General features: G+C 52.4%; 2 protein-coding genes and 1 long non-coding RNA gene across 4 annotated transcripts in view; 2 read left to right on the forward strand and 1 right to left on the reverse strand.

Moving 5' to 3' along the window:
* Positions 1-21,826, forward strand: part of LOC120394448 (C-type lectin domain family 2 member B-like) — a 1,239,960-nt gene that overhangs the window by 456,704 nt on the left and 761,430 nt on the right. The gene's annotated exons all lie outside the window — the stretch shown is intronic.
* LOC120394444 (C-type lectin domain family 2 member D-like) lies at positions 1,088-15,442 on the forward strand. 2 transcript variants are annotated; one of them, XM_039518675.1, is made up of 5 exons: positions 1,088-1,188; positions 5,624-5,755; positions 13,512-13,693; positions 14,388-14,491; positions 14,688-15,442. In XM_039518675.1, exons 1-5 carry the CDS (start codon positions 1,110-1,112, stop codon positions 14,836-14,838), a joined length of 648 nt encoding a protein of 215 aa, XP_039374609.1. In that variant the 5' UTR covers positions 1,088-1,109; the 3' UTR covers positions 14,839-15,442. The 2 variants fall into 2 exon arrangements, with proteins under 2 accessions (XP_039374609.1, XP_039374610.1); XM_039518676.1 differs by having other exon boundaries at positions 5,639-5,755.
* Positions 20,581-21,792, reverse strand: LOC120394471. The gene is made up of 3 exons (XR_005592297.1): positions 21,692-21,792; positions 21,101-21,199; positions 20,581-20,717 (listed from the first exon to the last, which is right to left on the reverse strand). It is a non-coding gene; the product is annotated as an uncharacterized LOC120394471 (long non-coding RNA).

Below are 21,826 nucleotides of genomic sequence, written 5' to 3' on the forward strand. Positions count from 1 at the left end.
CCGCTCCATGTTCGTTAAGACTTTCGAGCAGTGGTTCTCAGCCTATGTACCATTGTGGGCCGCATCCAGTACTACCTGTAGGGCCCTGAGGATGTCAGATGGGCTGCAGCTGTGTGCTGATTGGCCTGCAGGTTGAGAACCATGGCTCTAAAGCTCACCTTCTCACACCTAGTTTTCATCCATAGATTGGAAGAGCAAAACAAGCTTTGCTGCTTCTTCAGCTCTCAATCGGTTTCTTATCTTTGAATAAACTGAAATGAAGAGAATGGTCTCTCTGTACCTGCACAAAAGGCTACTGCTGTCCAAAGCTGCTTTAACAAACTGTCACCGGTGCGTAGCCAGTGACTGGCACCACTTCAGTGGCCTGACTTTCTTCAAGACTTCATCAGCAAATATGTTCTGCTGGAATATTATTCCTTCTAATTTAAGTTATTTTAATGGATTATAATAAGTTTAGGCCATAACATACTGTTATTTCAAGTTTAATTTTAAATTGGTTTCTTTTAAAACTGTATTTATTTAAATAAAAAAATCAAAATTTAAACCACTGGTTTTTATCCAGCCAAGGGGGTGGGGAAGACTGTGTCCCTTAGTCCTTCCAAGGTGCTGTGTCTGTGCCCCTCCCAAAGCTGCATCTCAAACTCACCCCCCTCCAACTTCCCAGAGTTGCCAGTGCACGGGGAGGCACTAGGCACAGCTCTGCACTGTGTACCAGGGCACACCAGACACACGGCGTGTGCACATCCCTGCCTGCACCCCACACCCAGTGTTCTCCCTCTCCTGCCCAGCTCCGAATTGAGGAGTGAGAGGAAATGGGGAATCTTCAATGAGGGCCTGATGACAGAGGAGCGGGTTGGTTACTGCACCATTCTTAGCTCTGGGTTTTTGTTCTGATGAATGGGGGATGGGACACCACAAACAAACCCACTGACCCTTATGCTGTCCTGACTGTGTTGTTGCAGATTCTAGGTCAGCTGGGAGAGGAGCCAAAGCCAGGGACACTGCACTGGCTGGAACTGACTCTGCCATGGCTGTGTAGAGCCATTTCTTGCAACTGGCTCCAAGCTGATCAGAGTCCAGCACCCACCGCTTACTCCCTGAGAAGAGAGATGGGGAACTGGGCGGAAGCAGATCCCCCTGGACAGCCTCTTAACAGCTCCATAGACTTGGAGAGTGGAAGAGAGCCAGGTAACTGGAGCTTCCCTGCCTAGGAACAGGCTGGAGGGAGGAGATGCCTTTCAGGGGTGGGTGTAGCTGTCTTTCCTCCTGCTCCTTCCCCCACCCCTGCCCCATGCAGCAGAGGCTATATTGCTCCAATGGACTTGGCTCGTGCAGCACGTGCTCTCTTGTGTGGCAGTTGCACGTATGGTTTTTAGGACTGTACATGTTCTATCCCCTTGAAAACGTTTGGCTCACGTCTCCCTGGGTCGCTCCTGTCACTGCTCTTTCCTTCTGGTTGTTTGTCCTTCCAGTGTGTGAGCTGAGGTGTTTGCACTCATAACCCACGCAGAGCCCTGCCTTCGTGCATGGCCAGGAGCAGGTGTGGCTGCCTGTGGCCACAGCACATTCATTTGTGTTTTGCCACTGAATGTATCATGCCCTCAGATGTGGCTCTGGGCACTAGGGAAGAGGATTTGCTAAGATTGAACTCCAGCAGGGGTTCCCTGGATTTACACTCCCTGGAATACAGGCGCTCTTCCAATGTTCCTGCCAACCTTTGGTTGTTAATTATGGCAACTCTGGATATTTCATGTTAACCATATAAATGCTCCAACCCTTTAACTTTCCTGTGACAGTGAATTCCGCAGTCTAACTATACATTGGCTGGAAAAAATAGTTCCTTTCCCAACCCTTTAATCTAATTGAATATCCCTGTCACATGGACTGCACAGGTTTTCACTCTATGCCTGGGCCCTGTGTTGGCTTTCTTCAGTGCTTCACCTAGCTGCAGGGCCCAGGTCGTCCACTCCCAGCCAGCCACCATAGCCACCCATTCGAAAGTCCCCAGGGATGCATCTGGGTCATCTGTGGGGCCCATCTTGCAGAGCCCTACCCCGGTAGGGCTCTGCAAGATGGGCCCCACAGATCGGCCTCCCAGTGCCAGATTCACCATCTTTTGTTCCCTGATAACCTCCTGGAGTGTCTGCTTTTGGCCTGCCTGCCATATCATCAGGGCCTGTCGTTCTGACTGTTGGGACTGTTACATTTCTTGCACCGTGGTCACCAGCCACTTTAGGGTCTCCTCCATGCTGGCAGCCACTATTAATGATGGCTAGGAGGATCCTGGACGAGCCCCCAGTGTCACAGGGTCTACACAAGTTTCCACTCTCTCATGCCTGGGCCCTGTGTTGGCTGGTTAAAATAGAGTCCCCACATCACCTTCGGTGCTTCACCCTTGTGTCTTTATTTACAGTGCAACAGTGTTATCTCCCCTTCCCCCCCAACAGCTATCCCCAGTCAGACCCTCCCAGGGTCTCCTGGCCCGTAAGGCTCCTTTCCTTTGGTGAGGAGACAGAGATGTAACCCTCCCAGGCCAGCCTCCTGCCTGAGCTTTCCTCAGGGCTTTTATAGCCCTCCTCAGCCCAGCTGTCGCTACTTAGCTCATAGCAGTGAGCCAGCCTTCATCTAGGCCTGCAGCTGGGCTCTCTGCTGACTACCTGGCCTCCCTACCAGACATTAGGGCTTTAGCCAGCATTTTAGCAGGGCATTCCAGGGATTTACCCCTGCCCTGCCACAATCCCCATGTGATGTTACTGACATAACCTGTGACCATATAGATCATTGTTGCAACCACTGTTACATATTTGCAGCCAATATTGTACAAAGGGTGTCATGTCAGGTGTCTATAGAAAGCATAATCATAACCAGCAAATCATAACCTACCTGTGTGTGTGAATTTTTGTAGTTGAAGTTATAAATATTGGCTACATACTTGTATATCAAGGTGTTTTGATTCTAAGAAGCCTCAGTAAAACATTTGGTCAGCTAACTCTTGAGAAGGGACTAATCTCATTAAATGCCCAATCAAGAAACACTTAAGAGACAGTGAACCTTGGGCGATGCCAGTCCACATCTGAGCTTTCCTGAAAAGGTTCAAACTAGCACGTAAACCGGGGGTAGGCAACCTATGGCACGTGTGCCGAAGGCGGCACGCGAGCTGATTTTCAGTGGCACTCACACTGCCCGGGTCCTGGCCAGTGGCCACCGGTCCAGGGGGCTCTGCATTTTAAATTAATTTTAAATGAAGCTTCTTAAACATTTTAAAAACCTTATATAATTTACATGCAACAATAGTTTAGTTATATATATTAGACTTATAGAAAGAGACTTTCTAAAAACATTAATGTATTTCTGGCACGGGAAACCTTACATTAGTGTGAATAAATGAAGACTTGGCACAGCACTTCTGAAAGATTGCCAGCCCCTGATGTAAACAATGGCTTCAGCCTGCAAAGGAGTCATGCATGGACATGTGAGTTGCCCATGTGACTCCAGATGCCATCTTGCTGCTGGAATTTTTCCACAGTAAGAACAAAGAGATGTCCTCCAAGGCAGAGAGTATTAAAAGCCCTGGAAACTCCTCCATCTTGTCTTCCCTCCTGCTTCATACCTCTGGAGGGACTTGGTACAAACTGAAGCTCTGAACAAAGGACTGAATGACCAATCCCAGCTGTGGATGTACTCCAGAGACTTGATTTGAACCTGCAGTTTATTCCATCGCTGCTACAAACCTGAACCAAGAACGTTGCCATTACTGTATGTAATTGATTCCATTTAACCAATTCTAGCTCTCATCTATATTTCTTTTATGAATAAACCTTTAGATTTTAGATGCTAAAGGATTGGTGACAGTGATTTGTGGGTAAGATCTGATTTTGTATATTGACCTGGGTCTGGGGCTTGTTCCTTTTGGGATCGGGAGAACCTTTTTTCTTTTACTGGGGTATTGGTTTCCATAATCATTTGCAGGGGCGGCTCTAGACATTTCACCACCCCAAGCAGGGCGGCACGCCGCGGGGGGCGCTCTGCCGGTCGCCGGTCCCGCGGCTCCGGTGGACCCTCTGTAGGCGTGCTGCCTGCCGCCCTCTCGGCGACCAGCAGAGCGCCCCCCGTGGCGTGCCGCCCTAAGCACGCGCTTGGCGTGCTGGGGCCTGGAGCCGCCCCTGATCATTTGTCCCCATAACGAGTGGCACTGGTGGGATACTGGGAGACTGGAGTGTCTAAGGGAATTGCCTGTGTGACTTGTGGTTAGCCAGTGGGGTGAGACCAAAGTCCTCTCTGTTTGGCTGGTTTGGTTTGCCTTGGTGTGCAAAGGAACCTCAGCCTGGGGTTGTAACTGCCCTGTTCTGAGCAATTTGTCCTGAATTGACACTCTCAGTTGGGTCCCACTAAAGGGCATCATTGTTACACCCCTTGCTCTTGTGTTACGAGACAGGGAGAACAAAGGGAAAGTGATAACTAGCCCTTTAAGGGACAGGCAGGAGGCTACATCCAGTGGTGAGCTGGAGCCGGTTCCCACAGGTTCTCAAGAACCGGTTGCTAAAACTAGACTTCCGTGGAGAACTGGTTGTTAAAGGGCCAGGGGGTAGGCAAAGAACTCCGCTCCACAGGCCGAATCATCCTGTTGCTCCCAGGATTCCCAGCTGGGGAGGCTGAGGCTCCCCGGGCCCCTCCCCCGCTTCCCCCCAGCTGCAGCATGGCCAGCTGCTAGCACTAGCTGGGCAGCTCAGCTGGGCAGCTCAGCTGAGCTCAGGAGTTGTGCTGCTGCTTTTTGAGTGGCCCGGCAAGGTGTGTGTGTGGGGGCTGCTGTAAGCTCCAGGGCTGGCCAGAGGGGAGGGGGCAAGTGGGGCAATTAGACCAGGCCCTGCAGGGGCCCCCGGCCCCATGAGTATGTCTGCCCCGACCCCCTTAAATCAGAACTTTTTATAGGGAACCGGTTGTTAAGATTTTGGCTGCTCATCACTGGCTACTTCTGCCTCAGATGTGATCAAGGCAGGCCCGTCCCATTAAGCATACTGCTGCCAATCAAGGGAAATTAAGGAGGGGTGCACCCACAGTACCACACCAGGCCACAAGGGGGCGTGCAGGGACTGTTCGCAGCTTTATCACCAGAAGCTCCCAGTCTGCCTTCTGTCCCATCTGTTATTGCCTAGACTGTTTATTCTGTCCCCTCTCAGTCACCTCCATCTATGGTGAACAATCCCAGGCTTTTCAAACTCTTGTTGTGGATTTTCCAGGCTCCTGGTCATCCTCCATCCTCCTCTGAATCCCTCCGAATTCTGCAGGGTCCTTTCTGGGGATTAATTGAACTGGTGGTTTGGGGGGTGATGTTCTCCTTTGCAGTCTGGATGGGAGTTCGAGTTAATGTTTGTGTCCAGAGCTGGGACAGAACCATTTAAGACGTCAAAATAAATATCTGGTGTGTGTCAGATCAGAGCCTGATGGCAAACAAGTCTAATTTGAGTCAGCCCTGGTCAGTGGTTTGAGCATTGGCCTGCTAAACCCAGGGTTGTGAGTTCAATCCTTGAGGGGGGCATTTAGGGAACTGGGGTTTCAAAAAAAAGCGGGGGTTGGACTAGATCTCCTGAGATCCCTTCCAACCCTGATGTTCTATGATTAACAGGTTTTGATCTTCCAGGTCATCCAGCTAATTCCAGCTCCAGGAAACCTGCAGTATGGGATTGTCCAGCTGCCCTCAGAGCCATAATCGTGGTTACAATGGTCGTCGTCATCGCCCTAGTAGCAGCTTTGATAGGTAAGTTCCCAACCCCCGATGATTCAGTCTCTGGATGTGGAGCTTTCTTCCTTCACGGCTCACAGCTCCACCTCATCTCTCCCCGGCCTCTCTGCTTTAGCAGTCAGGTCAGACAGGAGTCTCTCTAGGCTCTTTCATGGCCCCCCACCCCCCTCCATTGTCGTACCTGAGAGTATCACAGACACTAACGGATTTCTCCGCACACCCCTGTGAGGCAGGGACGTGTCCTTGTCCTTGTTTTGTGGCGCGGGAGCCAAGGCACCAGGGCTGGTTCCACAAAGGGCACTGAAGGGTCGAAGTTCCTGTTTCAGGCACCCTGTGATCTGCCAACCGGGGAGCGCCTGAGTTCACCTGAGGACGACACTTTTGCTGTAGAAGTTCCCTCAGTGCTTCATGTTCTGCCTCTGGGCGTGTGCTGCTGCTTGGCCCTTGGCACCCAGAGGCCTGTCGTACCCGTGGGGCGGGATCTGGCAGGTGTGCTTAGGCTGCCGGCCTCTGTGAAACAGGTGGGGGACAAGGAGACCCCCCCACCCTTAACCCTGCCCCAGTGGTAGGGCCCTTCCCTGGGATGTGAGACCCCAGTTCCAGTCCCCTCTGTCTGAGGGGAGACAGGATCTGAATTGGGGTTGCCCACCCCCACGGGAGTGCCCAGCCACTGAGCTGTGGGACAGTCTGATGGGGGGGGGGGTGGGGGGGTCTCAGTATTTCCTGCTGATGTTGTTCCACTTTGATTTAATTGAATAATTAAATATTAATTGGGCCAGAGAGTTAGAATCCCTCTGATCTAGTGAGTAGGGCGCCCACCTGAGCCTGTTCTCCAATCCCTGCTCACCAGGAAAGGGGACTGAAGCAGGGTCTCACGTCGGGGTGAGAGCCCTGCCAGTGGGTTAAAGGTGATCAGGGAGGTTGTCTTCTCACCACCCCCCCCCCCCCCGCCATTTTCATTGGATTTGGGCACTTGCTGCTGCACTCACTGTCCCAAGAAGTGACTTAGGTACCTGACCCCAGGGCAGGGGGTTCCCGCTGCAGGTTATCAGGGCTGGGCCCCTCCCTGCAGCCAGGGCTGAGGGGCTGAGCTGTGAGAGGGGCGGGGCGGAGGGCACAGGCTTGTCACTGTCTCCTATTGGCTGGCTTGGGCAGCCCCTGTCTAGCGAGCTGGCTGTTGTGGAGCCCGTTCTTAGGCACCGCTCCCGCCCCCCCCTTCACTGCGTGGGGCACCCAGCTCAGGCCCTGTGGGTCCCATTGTTGTTCCAGGGGTTTCCTAGACTAGTAAAAGTTCAGTGTTGGCAAACGCCTCCGTCCCTTTGTGGATCCGGCCTCAGGGATTTGCCCTGGGTCAGGCAGGGAGTCTGGCAGAGCTTGGAACTGAATCCAGATCTCCTGAGCCCCAGTCGTCCAGGGCAGCGAACACAAGACAGTCGCTCTTTTCCTGATTCCAGCCCCTCTGTTTCTCCCTTTTACACTCGGGGACTTTCTATTCATAGCTGTTTGCATTGATGGACTGACACGGGTAACTTGTCTGCAGCTCAGGGCTCTGAGGTTACAGGCCTGGCCTCATCTTCCTGCCGCCCCTCCCCTGGTTGTCCCCACAGGAGGGCTGGCAGCGGCTACAGCATTGCTGGTGTGAGCTTTATTCAGCTGTCAGGGGAAGCCCCCATCACTGCAGTGGTGCTGCTGAGAATTTAATCCTGGGGTCAGGAATCTCCAAAGAGAAGGTTCCCCAGAGGTGTTAAACTCAGCCAGTTGGTGCATACGGGATGTGCAATTACAGGCTATTTCCATTCAGTGTGAACCTCACTCTAATATGCAGCAAGGTGTGGGGCTGTGGGGTTATCAGTGGGGCGCTGGAGGGTTTAGCAGCTGGGCGAGGGGTCTGGGTGCTGCTCGCTGGGGTTATTAGAAGATGCTCTCACTGCTCCCACATTCCCCTCAGTGTAGTCACACGTTGCAGGCTGCATTCCAGGGGATCTGAGGCTTTGATGCACGAGATGGGTGAGGAGGGAAACCCGCTCAGAGAGGCTGTTGGATCTGAGGGCCCCTCGTCTGCAAGGTGTCCTTGTCTGGGGCCCAGCAGGTCTGGCAGCTTCTCTGCTGCCGCCTGCTGGTGGTTTGGAGGCTCTGAACTTCTAAGGGTATGTCTACACTACAGGAGTAGTTCGATTTTAACTTAGGTCGAATTTGTGGATTCGACCTTATGAATTCGAATTTGTGTATCCACACTAAGGACACTAATTCAACTTTGTGAGTCCACACTAACGGGGCAAGCATCGACTTTGGAAGCGGTGCACTGTGGGAAGCTATCCCGCAGTCCCCGCTGCCCTTGGAATGCTGGGTAGAGCCCCAATGCCTGCTGGGGGAAAAATGTGTCGAGGGTGGTTTTGGGTAACTGTTGTCATTCAACCGTCACTCCCACCCTCTCTCCCTGAAAGCGCTGGCAGGAAATCTGTTACCGCACTTTTCTGGTCAGTGACAGCGCGGACGCCACAGCACTGCGAGCATGGAGCCCGCTGCGATCATCACTGCACTTATGGCCGTTGTCAACTCCTTGCACCTTATCGTCCACCTCTTCCACAGTCAGCTGCTGAGAAATCGGGCGAGGAGGCTCCGGCAGCGCGGTGAGGACATGAAGTGTCAGAGTGGCACAGACCTCTCAAAGCACGGGATCCGCGCGCGAGATCATGGTGGCAATGGGTCACGTTCATGCTATGGGACGGCGATTCTGGGCCCGGGAAACAAGCACGGACTGGTGGGGACCGCATAGTGCTGCAGGTCTGGGATGAATCACAGTGGCTGCGAAACTTCAGGATGTGTAAGGGCACTTTCCTTGAACTGTGTGACTTGCTGGCCCCTGCCCTGAAGCGCCAGAACACCCGGATGCGAGCAGCCCTGAGTGTGCAGAAGCGAGTGGCCATAGCCCTCTGGAAACTTGCCACACCAGACAGCTACTGGTCAGTAGCGAACCACTTTGACGTGGGCAAATCTACCGTGGGGGTTGCTGTGATGCAAGTAGCCCACGCAATCGTTGAACTCCTGCTCTCGAAGGTAGTGACCCTGGGAAACGTCCAGGTCGTCATAGATGGCTTTGCCGCGATGGGATTCCCAAACTGCGGTGGGGCTATAGATGGCACTCACATCCCTATCCTGGGACCGGCCCACCAGGCCAGCCAGTATATTAACCAAAATGGCTACTTTTCAATGGTGCTGCAAGCACTGGTGGACCATAGGGGACGTTTTACCAACATCTATGTCGGGTGGCCGGGCAAGGTTCATGACGCGCGTGTTTTCAGGAACTCTGGTCTGTTTAGACGCCTGCAGGAAGGTAGTTTCTTCCCGGACCACCATATAAGTGTTGGGGATGTGGAGATGCCTACAGTGATCCTCAGGGACCCAGCCTACCCACTAATGCCCTGGCTCATGAAGCCCTATACAGGCGCCCTGGACAGTGACAAGGAGCTCTTCAACTACCGGCTGAGCAAGTGCAGAATGGTGGTGGAGTGTGCTTTCGGGCGTCTCAAGGGGAGATGGAGGAGCTTACTGACTCGCTCGGATCTCAGCGAAACCAATATCCCCATTGTTATTGCGGCTTGCTGTGTACTCCACAATCTCTGTGAGAGCAAGGGGGAGACCTTTATGGCGGGATGGGAGGTTGAGGCAAATCGCCTGGCTGTTGATTACGCTCAGCCAGACAGCCGTGCCGATAGAAGAGCCCAGCGGGAAGCGCTGTGCATCCGGGAGGCTTTGAAAGCTAGGTTCCTCGGAGAGCAGGGTAACCTATGACTGTCCAGTCTCTTTACAGAGAAGCTGAACCTGCCCCTGTTTCACTTACTATTCACTTTTTTCAGCGGTTACATACCCCGTTCCCCAGGTTTCCCCCCTTCCAACAGACGTTTAAAAATAAAGTTATTGGAACATTTTTAATTCACAAAGTTTTCTTTACTAACGAATTCGCGTTAAAGGGTTCAAACAGGGATGCAGACTGTGGTGGGTACGGTGTGCAGTGATGTACAGACCGCTTCTACACTCGAGGACTGACAGCTCCTGCTCCTACAGCGGTCTCTGGGGGGAGGACGGTTACAGGAGGGTGTGCAGGAAGGGGTGGGTTTGCAGGAAGGGGTGAGGGGTGTGTGGGAAGGGTGAGTAGGTGTAGGGGGATGATGGCTCTGGCTGTGGCTCAGGGCATCGGAGAGGTTCATGGCTAGGGTGGAAGGGCATGGTAAGGGCAGCCTGCCTTGCCATTTGTGGATGCCAGGCGCTCGGACCCTGGGGCAGCATACACCTCCCAGACTGACCTGGGGCAGCAGACACCTCCCACAGTGACCCGGGTGCCTAGTGACTGCACTCTGTGTGTGACCTGCTGTTGATCCTGCCCCATGTCTGTACCCTGTTAATGGTGGCTGTCCTATGTAATTAACAAACCCTCCCCTTCACACAAAGTCTTCTGCAAAGAAACATGACGGAAACAGTAATGAACAGCAAACTATTTTAATACTCAACTACACAGTTGGGGATGAAACTGGGATTTGGGATCGGGTGAGCCAGGAAGGGAAGCAATTCTCCTACTTTAGGGACTGAGAGCTGTAGCGTACATGAGCGCTCTGCTGGGGTGGAGTGACAGTTTTCACAGCCCCTACCGCCCCTCCTTCTTGTGATTTTGGGTGAGGGGGGGGGACAGGACTTTGTGGCGGGGGAGGGCGGTTGCAGATACAGTTCAGGGGGGCTCTCTGCTCCTGGCTGCGGTCCTGCAGAACATCCACAACGCACCGGAGCATGTCCGTTGCTCCTCATTAGTCCAAGCAGCGTTTGAGTCGCCTGCTGGTCTTCCTGCCGCCACCTGTCCTCCCGTTCGCTGTGTGAGCGCTGCTGCTGAGAGAGGGTCTCCCTCCACTGGCTCTGCTGGGCCGCCTCGGCTCTGGAGCAGGCCATCAGTTCAGCGAACATCTCGTCCCGAGTCTTTTTCTTTCGCCGCCTAATCTGCGCCAGCCTCTGTGAGGGGGATGCCGGGGCAGTTCGGGAAAGAGCCGCAGCTGTGTGATTGGGGAAAAAGGAAGTGATTTCCTTGCAAAGATACATGTTTGCGAACACTGAACACAGTCTACTCAGTTTCTGTGAACAAGACCATACAGGGCACCTAATCTCATGTGCTCTCAGGACAAGTTCGAATTTTTGGCATTCGCTTTCATTGCCTGGGGTCTTGCACTGGAGATCGGACAAGCGGGGCAGGACAGCAGAATCCGTGTAGCAGCCAGGCCTGGTAAGCCGTAAACTTTAGGCTGCTTAACAGTTAATGGATAGCAGTGCCCTCCTGCTGCAGGCAATCTGGAAAGCATAAAGTCTGACCCTGTTCCAGCCCTCGCGGCTGTCCCCGGGAAAGATCCCTGTATGCTTTTCCTCTGCAGCTGGTCATTGTTATGCAAATGAAAAGTCAAGCATTCACAATAGTAACATTACAGTAATTCCCCTAATTAGATGCAGCAGTCGCTGAGCGAGATCACCCTGAGGCGGGTCAGCAGGAGAAACAGAGCGCATGCTGCGTGAATCCCTGCACAGACCAGGGCCCTATGCTGCCATGCTGGTCGAGGCAATGCTCCCACTATACCTCAGGATGGCCTGGCGCGGAAGAGTGTGCTTCCACGGAGCACCCAATAAGGCACCTCTCCCCAGGAACCTCCTGCGGAGGCTTTTCGAGTACCTCTCCGAGAGCTTCGTGGAACTGTCCCAAGAGGATTTCTGTTCGATCCCTATATGCATTGACCTTCTTTTCATATAGTTTTTATTCCTATTTTGTTAAAAAAATACATGTTTATAGCACTTACCGACTGATCCTTCCCCTGATTCAGAGTCCGGGTTAACGGCCAGGGAGGGTTGGTAGGGGATCTCTGTGAGGGTGATGAAGAGATCCTGGCTGTCGGGGAAAGCAGTATTGTAAGCGCTGTCACCTGCCTCGTCCTCCACAAACCCTTCCTCATCTTCCCCATCGGCGAACATCGCCGAGGAACTGCCCGTCGACGCTATCCCATCCTCAGAGTCCACGGTCACTGGTGGGGCAGTGGTGGCAGACCCACCGAGAATGGCATGCAGTGCCTCGTAGAAGCGGCATGTCTGGGGCTGGGCTCCGGAGCGTCCGTTTGCCGCTTTGATTTTTTGGTAGCCTTGTCTCAGGTCCTTGATTTTCACACGGCACTGCGTTGCATCCCGGCTGTATCCTCTGAGTGCCATGGCTTTGGAGACCTTCTCGTAGGTCTTTGCATCCGTTTTTTGGAGCGCAGCTCCGAAAGCACAGACTCATCGCCCCACACAGCGATCAGATCCAAGACTTCCCGGTCAGTCCATGCTGGGGCCCTCTTTCTACTCTGAGATTGCATGGACCCCTCTGCTGGAGAGCTCTGCATCGCTGCCAGTGCTGCTGAGCTCGCCCCGATGTCCAACCAGGAATTGAGATTCAAAATGGCCAGACAGGAAAAGGAATTCAAATTTTCCCGGGTCGTTTCCTGTGTGGCTGATCAGAACATCTGAGCTCGGACTGCTGTCCAGAGCGTCAACAGAGTGGTGCAGTGTGGGATAGCTCCCGGAGCTACTAAGTTCGATTTGCATCCACACCTAGCCTAATTCGAGCTAGCCATGTCGAATTTAGCGTTACTCCACCTGTCGGGGTGGAGTACCGAATTTGAACTAAAGAGCCCTCTGGGTCGAATTAAATGGCTTCCTGGTGTGGACGGGTGCGCGGTTAATTCAAATTAACGCTGCTAAATTCAAATTAAAGTCCTAGTGTAGACCAGGCCTAACATTCTGCCTCTGCCTATTGTATCTGCTCCCATAAGATCAGTCACAGAAATGACCCGCTCGGTGTTCACCCTGCGCTGCCTCCTGGACTGAGCTGCCCAGCTCTGTAGATGTGGCTGTGGAAGGTGTGAGCACATGACACTGCCGTTAGCCCTGTACGAGAATCCATGTGCTGGGCAGCAGGAGCGTGGGACCTGCTGGGGGGGCGGGGGGAGGCAGAGCACCGGTGCAGGAACTGTGGCCCCTCCCCCACTCCTTTCCCCTCAGGGCCGGTGGAGTGTCTGGGGCTCCCCACAGCAGCCCAGGTTCCCTGGGTGGCTCTTACCACACCCCGGCTCTGGCTTCTGGCCTGGCCCGGTGTCGGGGCCTCGGAAGGAAAGAGGAGCGGGGGGGTGGTGGTGGCGGCATTGGTGGGAGGAGGGGAGCTAAGGCCCAGCTCAGCCCCCCACGAGGCTGGTGCTGGTAGCAGGGGCTGCACGTCATAGCAGGGGAGCTCCCCATAGCTCCCCGGCCGTGAAGCGCAGCCCCTGCTGCCGCCACCAGCACCGTGCCTGCCTGAGGCTCTACGCCCAGGTTAACAAGTGGGCAGGCCTGGCCCTCCCACATTAAAACATGGGGGAGGGGCATGGCCCCCCCTTACCACCCCATTCCAGCGCCCCTGCCAGACACACTCCTCCCTTGCTCTCACCTTCCCCACTCCCTTGGCTGCACACTCTGTACATCCCCAGCCCGATGGGGGCTTGGCCTGGTTGGCCTCTGGCGCTGCCGCAGTGTGTGTGTCATAACAAACTCCAGCCACGCTGCGTGTCGGGTTGCTGGGCCGTGGCCTCTGGTGCAGCTGCTGCTGGCCACTCTCAGACTGGCCCGTCTCTCCCATCAGTCTGATCCCATCGGGCAGTTCTTGTTTCTGTCCCTGCTCGTTCTCCACAGAGATGAGAGATGGACGATCTCTCCCCTTGTGTTTTGTGTTTTCTAGTGGTAACATCTAAGCAGCCTCCTCCATGCTCCCCTGCTGCCCCCTGGTGCCTGGACGGCTGGATCCAGATCCAAGGGAAATGTTACTATTTTTCTAAGGCTGAGGAGAACTGGACCTACAGCCAGAGCTTCTGCTCGTCACACGCTGCCTCCCTGGCCGGGATTGAGAGTCCGCAGGAGCTGGTGAGAAGCCGGTTAGATGCTTTGTGCCAAGCCCAGCGATCGCTGGCACCACTGACAGGGCTGGAGTCAGGCTGGGCTCAGCCCCTGTAGGGCCGAGAGGAGCCCGGGTGCCTCCCAGGCTGGGCAGCCAGAGTCAGTGCGGTTCTGGCAGCTGAATCCTGGCTGGACCTGGGGCTCCAGCCCCTCGACCCTGCGTCTGCCAGAGCCTAGGTGGGAGACTCATCCTGTGCAGAGCTGGGCCGGCTCAGTCAGCTCCAGGCTAATGGGCTGCCTGGGGCTGCAGGGGGTGAGAACCTGCCCCCCCAGCTCAGCCCAGCCCCAGGGTTTCCTCATGGGTGGGGCAGGGGGAATCCAGCTGCAGGTGAGGTCTGCTTTAGGCCTCTTCCCCTCAGCTTCCCTGCCCTGGTGGCAGGGGTCTGTCTGCCCTCCCCCTGCAGCTCCCTCTCCCTCCTGGCCCTGCTGTGCTCTGAGAAGGGGCTGCTGGGCGGACAGTGACCTTGCAGCTCAATTCCTGCTTCAGCCAGTAGCTGCCACGGCCCCAAAAACGAGGATGTGGGAAAGTAAAGGGTTAATACATATCAGATCCCATCACCCAGTAACCATGGAAGAGGCCTCTAGAAATCCCCTGCAGCCCAAAGAGGGGAGCAGCAGAGTCAGGGTCCAACACAGCTGATGCATTTATTGCATTTGTAAGGATTTCCTGCTGCCATACAGAGGCAAACTGGACCACTGGATCGGCCTCTGGAAGGACACGGGCCAGGTCTGGAAATGGGTCAACGGGACCGAGTTTGACCATCGGTGAGTTTTCTCCCTCTGCGCTGGTCAGAGGCACTGGCAGTGCCCCACTGGCTGCTTTAACATCCCCTTCTGCTGGGAGCAGGGCCTGGTGCAGGGAGGGGGATCCTGAGGAGCTGTGAGTGCAGCAGCTCCCCTCCCTGATTTGGTCTGTGCCTGGCACACACTGACTCTAGCTCCAATTGCTTCTGGGTTACAGGTTTGAAATAGACAGCGGAGCAGACTGTGCGTACCTGGATGAAGACCTCACTGTGATGAGCTCAAGCTGCAGAACACCAAGAAAATGGATCTGCAGTAAACCTGATACCCCTGCGAAGGGAGAGGAGCGAGCGGTGGGAGGGGATTCGTGAACTCAAGAGAATCGCAGACCAGCTGTGACAAAGCCTGGTTCTGGTCCCCTCCATGCTGCAGCCTGGTTCCTTGTTTCTTAGTCTGCCTCCAGGATTTTATCCAGTCCTAGTTGTCAATTACCCTAATGCTGCCGTTTGTGACCCTTCTCTCGGGGAGGCTATCACAGTTTCAGGTAACTGGATCTCTATCCCACCTCCATCAGATGAGGGCTCTAGGCTCCAGCCCCCCCCAGTCTCTGGGCAGAGACCCTGTCCCACTCCCTGACCGGGGCACTTAAAGTTGCACAGCTCCCGTTCATACACTGCAATGTCCCCAGCAAGCCAGTCTGACTAAGAGCCAGCGCCTGCGCTTTCTTTCTGAACGCAATGCCCAGCCTGTTATAAGCTGAGAGAGGGCTGTGTGCTAGCGGATACATTTATTCTAGGGCAAAAGCATTGTGGAGACTCTTTGCTGCTTTTATGTTACATATAATGTTGCTACATCCATTTCCCCATGATATTATTGGCCAGCAAGTTATTAGTTTTCAAATGATGCCTTTAAAAGATGTATTTTGTATAATGATTATTACAATAATGTGTAGGGGTGTGAATATTATTTATTTTTATTATTACAATAGTGTGAATACAGCTGTGATCACCTTCCCCCATGGAGCAGAACACAAGCAGAGAGAAGCCATTCATACATTTAACACACTGGTCCCCAAAGAAACTGCAGGGGTTTGCAATGTCCCAGATTCTTAGACCCCCTCACTGCTGGGGATCATCTCCTGAGCACCAGCCTTGAAATTTCCCCCCTTGCTCAATTCATCCCATTGGCTCCTGTTGCACCCTGGTGCCTTCAATGATTTCCTGCCCTTCTGGGGTTTGTACACTTCACACTGGGTCATGGCTCTTTGCTGTATCCACAAACTGCAACACCTGCCTTTCTGCAGACAGCCTCCCTGCAACCCCTTGGGTGCCATAGGCTGGCTTTGGCCTTGGGCCCTCCGTGTTGGGTTCTGCATAGTGTTGGCACTTTCAAGCTCTGTCCACCTCTACCATCTACAGCCAGCAATGCAGCTGTGCTGCCCTGGGAGATACAGAGTGTGGGTGTCTTCATGCAAACCCAGCCTCTGAATTTGTGCCTGGGAGCCTCCTTTTGTGACAATGTGGCCCTAGAGACACTTTGCAACCTCTTTATTTTATTTTTTTCAGGAGGCTCCTCTTTCCCCTCCCTGCCCAAACTTGTGTGCTGCCCCTGGTCACTGACTGCTGATTTTCACATCCGCAGGCTGCACTTCAGGGGCAGATTTCTTTAAGGAACTTTTTAATGTAAAATATTTTCTTGCATGTCGTCTATAAATACACTGCAGTATTGGAATGTCCAGGCTGCTAATTTTAAACAAATGCTAATTATTGCAAATTCCAGAAGGTAGATTGTTGCTGCTTGAGTTAGGTGCCCTCTCTGCAGCTTTTTAGATTCTTGAAGGTGTCTGAACTCAACTGCGTAACTTTGCTCTGCAATATATTTGTCTTACTCATATCTGCTTATTACGTATATTGAGCTCTTTCCTGGGAATGGATTCTGTTGCTGACACAAAACTGTCCTAAAATAGGTTAGCCACATCTAGATATATATGGCTAATCTATTAGCAGGGATTCAAATCTGGGCACAAACCACTTGGCTATTGGATGGAGTTAGCTGCTGTCTCCTCCTCCAGTCCCCTTGTGACCCTACCCTGGATTTTTAAAATTATTATTTTATTTTGCCTGAAACAATTCAGTGAATTCAACACCAGTTTGTGAATAGTCTTGTTCGACCCAAAACTGCATTTTTTGACAAATAAAATATTCAGTGAAAAATTTCCCCCAGCTCTACTTGTGACGTCACTTCACTAGTTCTCCCTTCACCATAATCTTCCAGCCCAGACAGGACCTGAATTTCAAATACAAGAAAAGCCTGTCGTTCTGTCTTTATCCGCGTTATAAAAGCAGGGGGGAGGAGGAAGGGCAGAAGCCCAATTTTTCCCTTTGAAGCTCTCCTTCAATATTCATCATTTATGGGACCGACTGAAACTAAAGAAGATTTCTCGTTCACACATCGAAAATACAGATTATTGTCACTGTCTATATCAGGAGAGCATCTTTTTCACAAATCCATTTAGATGCAGCACTGCAGGTTTCAAAATGAATCCTATCTGCTTTTATCATCCCACAGCTGTTCTTTTCTTCAGCAGGATCCTTTACATTGAACCTGGGTAACAAAATAAATAAAGAATCATTGTTTGGAATTTTTGAACAGGATTTTTAGCAGCTTTTCCTCATTCTGACAACTCTCAAATTTCTTCCTTAACCGCTGAATTGTTCCTACAGAGCCTTAGTTGATAAAACACTTCCTAGCCCATGATCGTTTAGTAACAGCTGGTTGGCCTAGGACTATTTCTGGAAAACACTTGTCCATATTACAAAACCTGGGCAGCAGATTTAAAACAAATTAATGGAAGTTCTTCTTCACACAGCGCACAGTCAACCTGTGGAACTCCTTGCCTGAGGAGGTTGTGACGGCTAGGACTATAACAGGGTTTAAAAGAGAACCTCCATTAATTTATCCAGTTAAGTCTATTAATGGCTATTAGCCAGGCTGGGTAAGAATGGTGTCCCTAGCCTCTGTTTGTCAGAGGGTGGAGATGGATGGCAGGAGAGAGATCACTTGATCATTGCCTGTTAAGTTCACTCCCTCTGGGGCACCTGGCATTGGCCACTGTCGGTAGACAAGATACCGGGCTAGATGGACCTTTGGTCTGACCCAGTATGGCCGCTGTTATGTAACCCAGCCCTCAGGATTAGCCCAACTGCCGTGGAAACCATTGAATGAGGCTCAGGATGCATCTCTCTGTGCAGAGGACTCTGCCAAGCACTTAACATTCCTTGTGCCCGTACGTAGCCTCTGCTCTCACCAATGCTGGAAAGCAACAGCCCTGTGCCCCCTGCTGCACATCTCACATGGAATCAGAGGATAAAAACACTCACAGTGTTGGATTGAACACGGAGCCGTCCACCCAAGTCCAATTCCTCGCAGGGGATGTAACAGTGAGTCCAAGCCAGACCTGGTTTGTGTCTTTGGAAGTATTTTGAATGAAAGTCTGTAAATGACATGGAAGAATGAAGTGACGGGGAAGGAGGGGCTAGTGGTTAAGGTGTTAGCTAGAGACTCTGGGAACTGGGTTCAATTCCCCAGACTCCCTCTGTGACCGTGGGCCAGTTGTCTAGTTTCTGTCCTGACTGGGGCAGAATTAAGGCCTTGGTACAGTCTGTGTGGGGTGGGGGGGTCATGCTGTCGGTGAGGTGTCACCGCTGGGGGGCTGGGCACAGGTTATGTGCAGTTGCTGGCCTGAACTTTTCATTTCCTTGCTTTTTAGTGTGTGAGTATGTGTAGAGCAGGGGTGGCCAAACCATGGCTTGTGAGCCACAGGCATCTCGTTACAGTGAAAGTGCAGCTTGCACAGCCCCCCATGTGTACCCCCCATTCTCTGCCTACCAGACTGTGGGGGAGTGCAGGGCTTCTGCCCTGCAGCAGGGTGGTGGAGCTAGGGGCTTCTGCTATAGACCAGCAAGCCCTGGGAAAAATCTGGGAGGGCATGTGCCCCCTCATGAGTCACCTCTGGCTTTCTGCCCAGTGGGGATGGTGGGGCCTCGAGGCTGTAGCCCTCCAGGGTGTGCCTCCTGGGGCTTGGGCCTTCAGCAGGAGCAGGGCTGATGCCCCAATCCCCAGTAGGTGCCTCCCATGGGGCCAAAGACCCAAGAGTCTCTTCCCCCCCTCCCCGCAGGGCTGAATTTCCTGAGCCTTGTCAGGTGTCTCCTGCAGGGCTGAAGCCCTGAGGACATCCCCCCCACCCCCAGGCAGGGATGAAGCCTAAGTCCCTGCAGGAGCACCCTGCTCTTGAACTTCCGAAGATTCTTGTATATGGCTCACAGGGTCAGTAAGTTTGGCCACCCCGATATAAAGCAACATTGACAGACACAACACAGGAGTTCTGTGTATTAATTGTTACTAGTGATGCCCATATCCCCAGGACAAGTTTTATTTACCATCTCATCCTGGTCCCGGATCACCAGCAGCCGAGAGCTCCTCCTTGAACAGTCATCGCGGCTCTTGTCCCAGGGATTTTTTTCCTTAGACACCCAGTAGCACTTGTCCCTGCGCAGCAGCCAGTTTGGGGGGCAGAGCTTGCACCCTGCTCCCTCTGGGGGGGAAATGGAAACGCCTAATGGAGCTGAAGGTCCTGAACTGCATCACGCTCATGCACAGGCCTTCAGGCTCGACATTTCCAGTAGAGCCATGACTTGGCTTTGTTTGAGGATGGGTCTAATATTTAAGCATCAGGTGCTGCAGGCCAGGAGGGAGGGGTATTGGTGAAGCTGAGAGTCCTCAGTCCTGAAATAGCACCGGCTAATGCAGGTCAGGCTCAACTGGAATCCTCCTTCACTTCCTCCCCTCAGCTACTGTAGCGTTCCTGTGTACTCCATAACAGCCATTACGTTTCCTCTTAGAGGTGGCTGCATGCAGTTGGGGTAGTAGATAATACTACATATACAAGAGTTAAAAGAACTTTATTTAGGTTGCAAAGTCGGAATTGGAAATGCCACATTCATGGCTTGCCTGTGCAACTATAATTCAGCCTGACCGTGGGTTCATCCTGTGCACTGGATGCTTGGGGAGCCATCATGGACATGGGAACCAAACAGGCCTGTGCACTGAATGAGGCAACAGCCCTGAGGAAAAATAGTAGGTAATCCTGCAATAAAGAGCATATCATACCGCAAACACAAATGGGGGCGGAATTAAGGTTGTGTGGGTAATTGTAAATCTGGCATTTCCTAATTTTCAAGAGCTTGGCTTTGTAATCGTCTGTTCTCTTAATGCAGAATTGTGTTTAGTGTCCTAGTTTTTAAAAAACATATAAAACAATTCTATTACATGCAACTGGAACAACTGCCTCATCCTGAATCAGCAGCAGGGCTTGCACCCTGGATCTTCACACCACACTGCTACCGCTCAGTGCTAGCTGGTAACAGGGAAAGTCTGTTATCCTCAGGGGAGGAGGCAGGGAATGGGCCTGGGCGGCCAATGGGAGCAGAGCCAGCTCCCTCTCCCTCCCCAGGAGGAGCTTCTGCCCCATCTGGTGTTTGTATGGATGGAAGTTCCTGGGCCCATGTGCTGGATGAGGAGGGGGAGCCTGGCCCAGCTCTCACCCTCTCCTCACATCCATCTCCATCTGCTGTGGTAGCTCCCAGTGCCGGGTGTGCGGCTGTGGCAGGGTGAGCTCAGCACTTCTGACTTTTTATGCAGTTAGTTGTCACTTTTCCTGAGCATCACAAGCAAGGTGGGAAATGGCGACTCTTCCAAAGTTCACATCTCAGCAAAACCTGGAAGAAATTTCATGGGCCAAAGAAAATACATTTCTCCAGCCTGAGGGCTCCCCTCACCCCATAGTTCAAAGGCATGTTGCAAACAATGGAAGTGTGAGAGCTTCTCCAAAGATAACACAAGACCTTTTTACAACAGAAGCATTGGGGAAAGTAAACAGGACTCACTACCAGATAGCAGCTACCCTATATGTAGTTTGTAAAGCAATAGGATATTTATTGCACTTATGGAAGTGGTTTGTCCCCTCCACTTAGAGTTACCCTAAGTGACCACTAGATGTCACTGCAATACAGGAAGCTGCTGAGAGAGAAGGAGCTCAGGTTACCTGTTGAGTGGTGAGATGATTCACACACAAATTGTTTCAAGTGGAAATGGAAATCTTTTAGGCCAGTGCTGCAGTTGGATTGATGGATGAGTGTCTCCCGGGTACTATTGTTCTCCAGTGAATTCAGAGATCCTTTGGTCTGAAAAACTTCAGAACAGCATAAGCATGAGTGGTGACTACTACGTAGGGCTCAGCAAACTGGGAATGAGGGTGTGTGCAACAACAAATCATTACCTACTGTTGCTATCAAATTCAGAACTGGGCCAGAGAGAGAGAACACGACAGAGAAAGAGAAAATTGCATTTATTACACATTATAAGGTGTCTTCCACGTTTCTCTGCACACTGAACAGTGACGTTGTGAGAGCTGGATCACAGGGGACTCAACCTTGTTCTTGTGATATTGTTCTCCTTGTGGTGATAATGAAGTGTCCAGGACATTATTCACAAGAAGTTTGGAATCAGAAATATGGGGGGGAGAGGAAATTTCAGGGTGCTGCATTTGGCACAAATTAATTTGGAACTGCTTACCCCAAACGCCCATGGCTATCACAGCTCCCAGCAGGATGAGGATCCCAGCTGCTCCAAGCCCTGCAGCGAGTCGATGCCAGCGGGGACACTGAGTGTGATCTGGAAGAGTCGGGGTTTAGTGAAATATCCTCTGCAGTTAGTGCAAGAAATAATAATGGCCACCTGCTGTCCTGTGGAGCCCGTGCAGCACCCTCCAATGGGCATTTGTGTTCCTCCTCACATAATATCAAGAATAGTTTTAAACCTGTCAGTTAAGGGCCACATCACTTTGAGGGCAGCCCTGTGCCGAAACAGAGCAAAATACTGCAAAATACTAACAAATCCCGACTGTCAATTATTTAACAACACAGTTCTATCCCACTTACAATGCTGGGCATTTGACCATGTTATAGGGCGAGTCTGTGTGTCAGCCCCCTCAAGACAGTGGTTCTTAACCTTTCTGGGGTCAGGTCACATTTGTAAATCTCGATGGCCTGTCATGACCTAGTAAATAGCATTAGTTCAATAAACACCTGCGTTACTACCTAGCTTACCCACAACACATAATATACACATTTGTGTACCAAGTACTAAACAGCAAACCATACCTACCAGAGCAGCAGCGTCCGCGGCTTCTGTCCTGGGGCTGGCTGGGCTCGGCTCCCCACTCTGGGTGTTGTGACTCCCGGGGGTCACAGTGCTGCTCAGGTTTGGCCTGGCTTCCCTGACGGGGGGCAGCTGGGCCAA

The sequence above is a fragment of the Mauremys reevesii genome, unplaced genomic scaffold (genome assembly GCF_016161935.1).
Source record: "Mauremys reevesii isolate NIE-2019 unplaced genomic scaffold, ASM1616193v1 Contig6, whole genome shotgun sequence".
Lineage (NCBI taxonomy): Eukaryota > Metazoa > Chordata > Testudines > Geoemydidae > Mauremys > Mauremys reevesii.

Bases quoted from the DNA above. Each gene is read 5' to 3' on its own strand.
- LOC120394444 (XM_039518675.1), top strand. From the start codon at position 1,110: ATGGGGAACTGGGCGGAAGCAGATCCCCCTGGACAGCCTCTTAACAGC. The intron at 13,694-14,387 runs GTGAGAAGCCGG...TGCATTTGTAAG, and splicing joins TTGAGAGTCCGCAGGAGCTG to GATTTCCTGCTGCCATACAG. The intron at 14,492-14,687 runs GTGAGTTTTCTC...TCTGGGTTACAG, and splicing joins GGGACCGAGTTTGACCATCG to GTTTGAAATAGACAGCGGAG.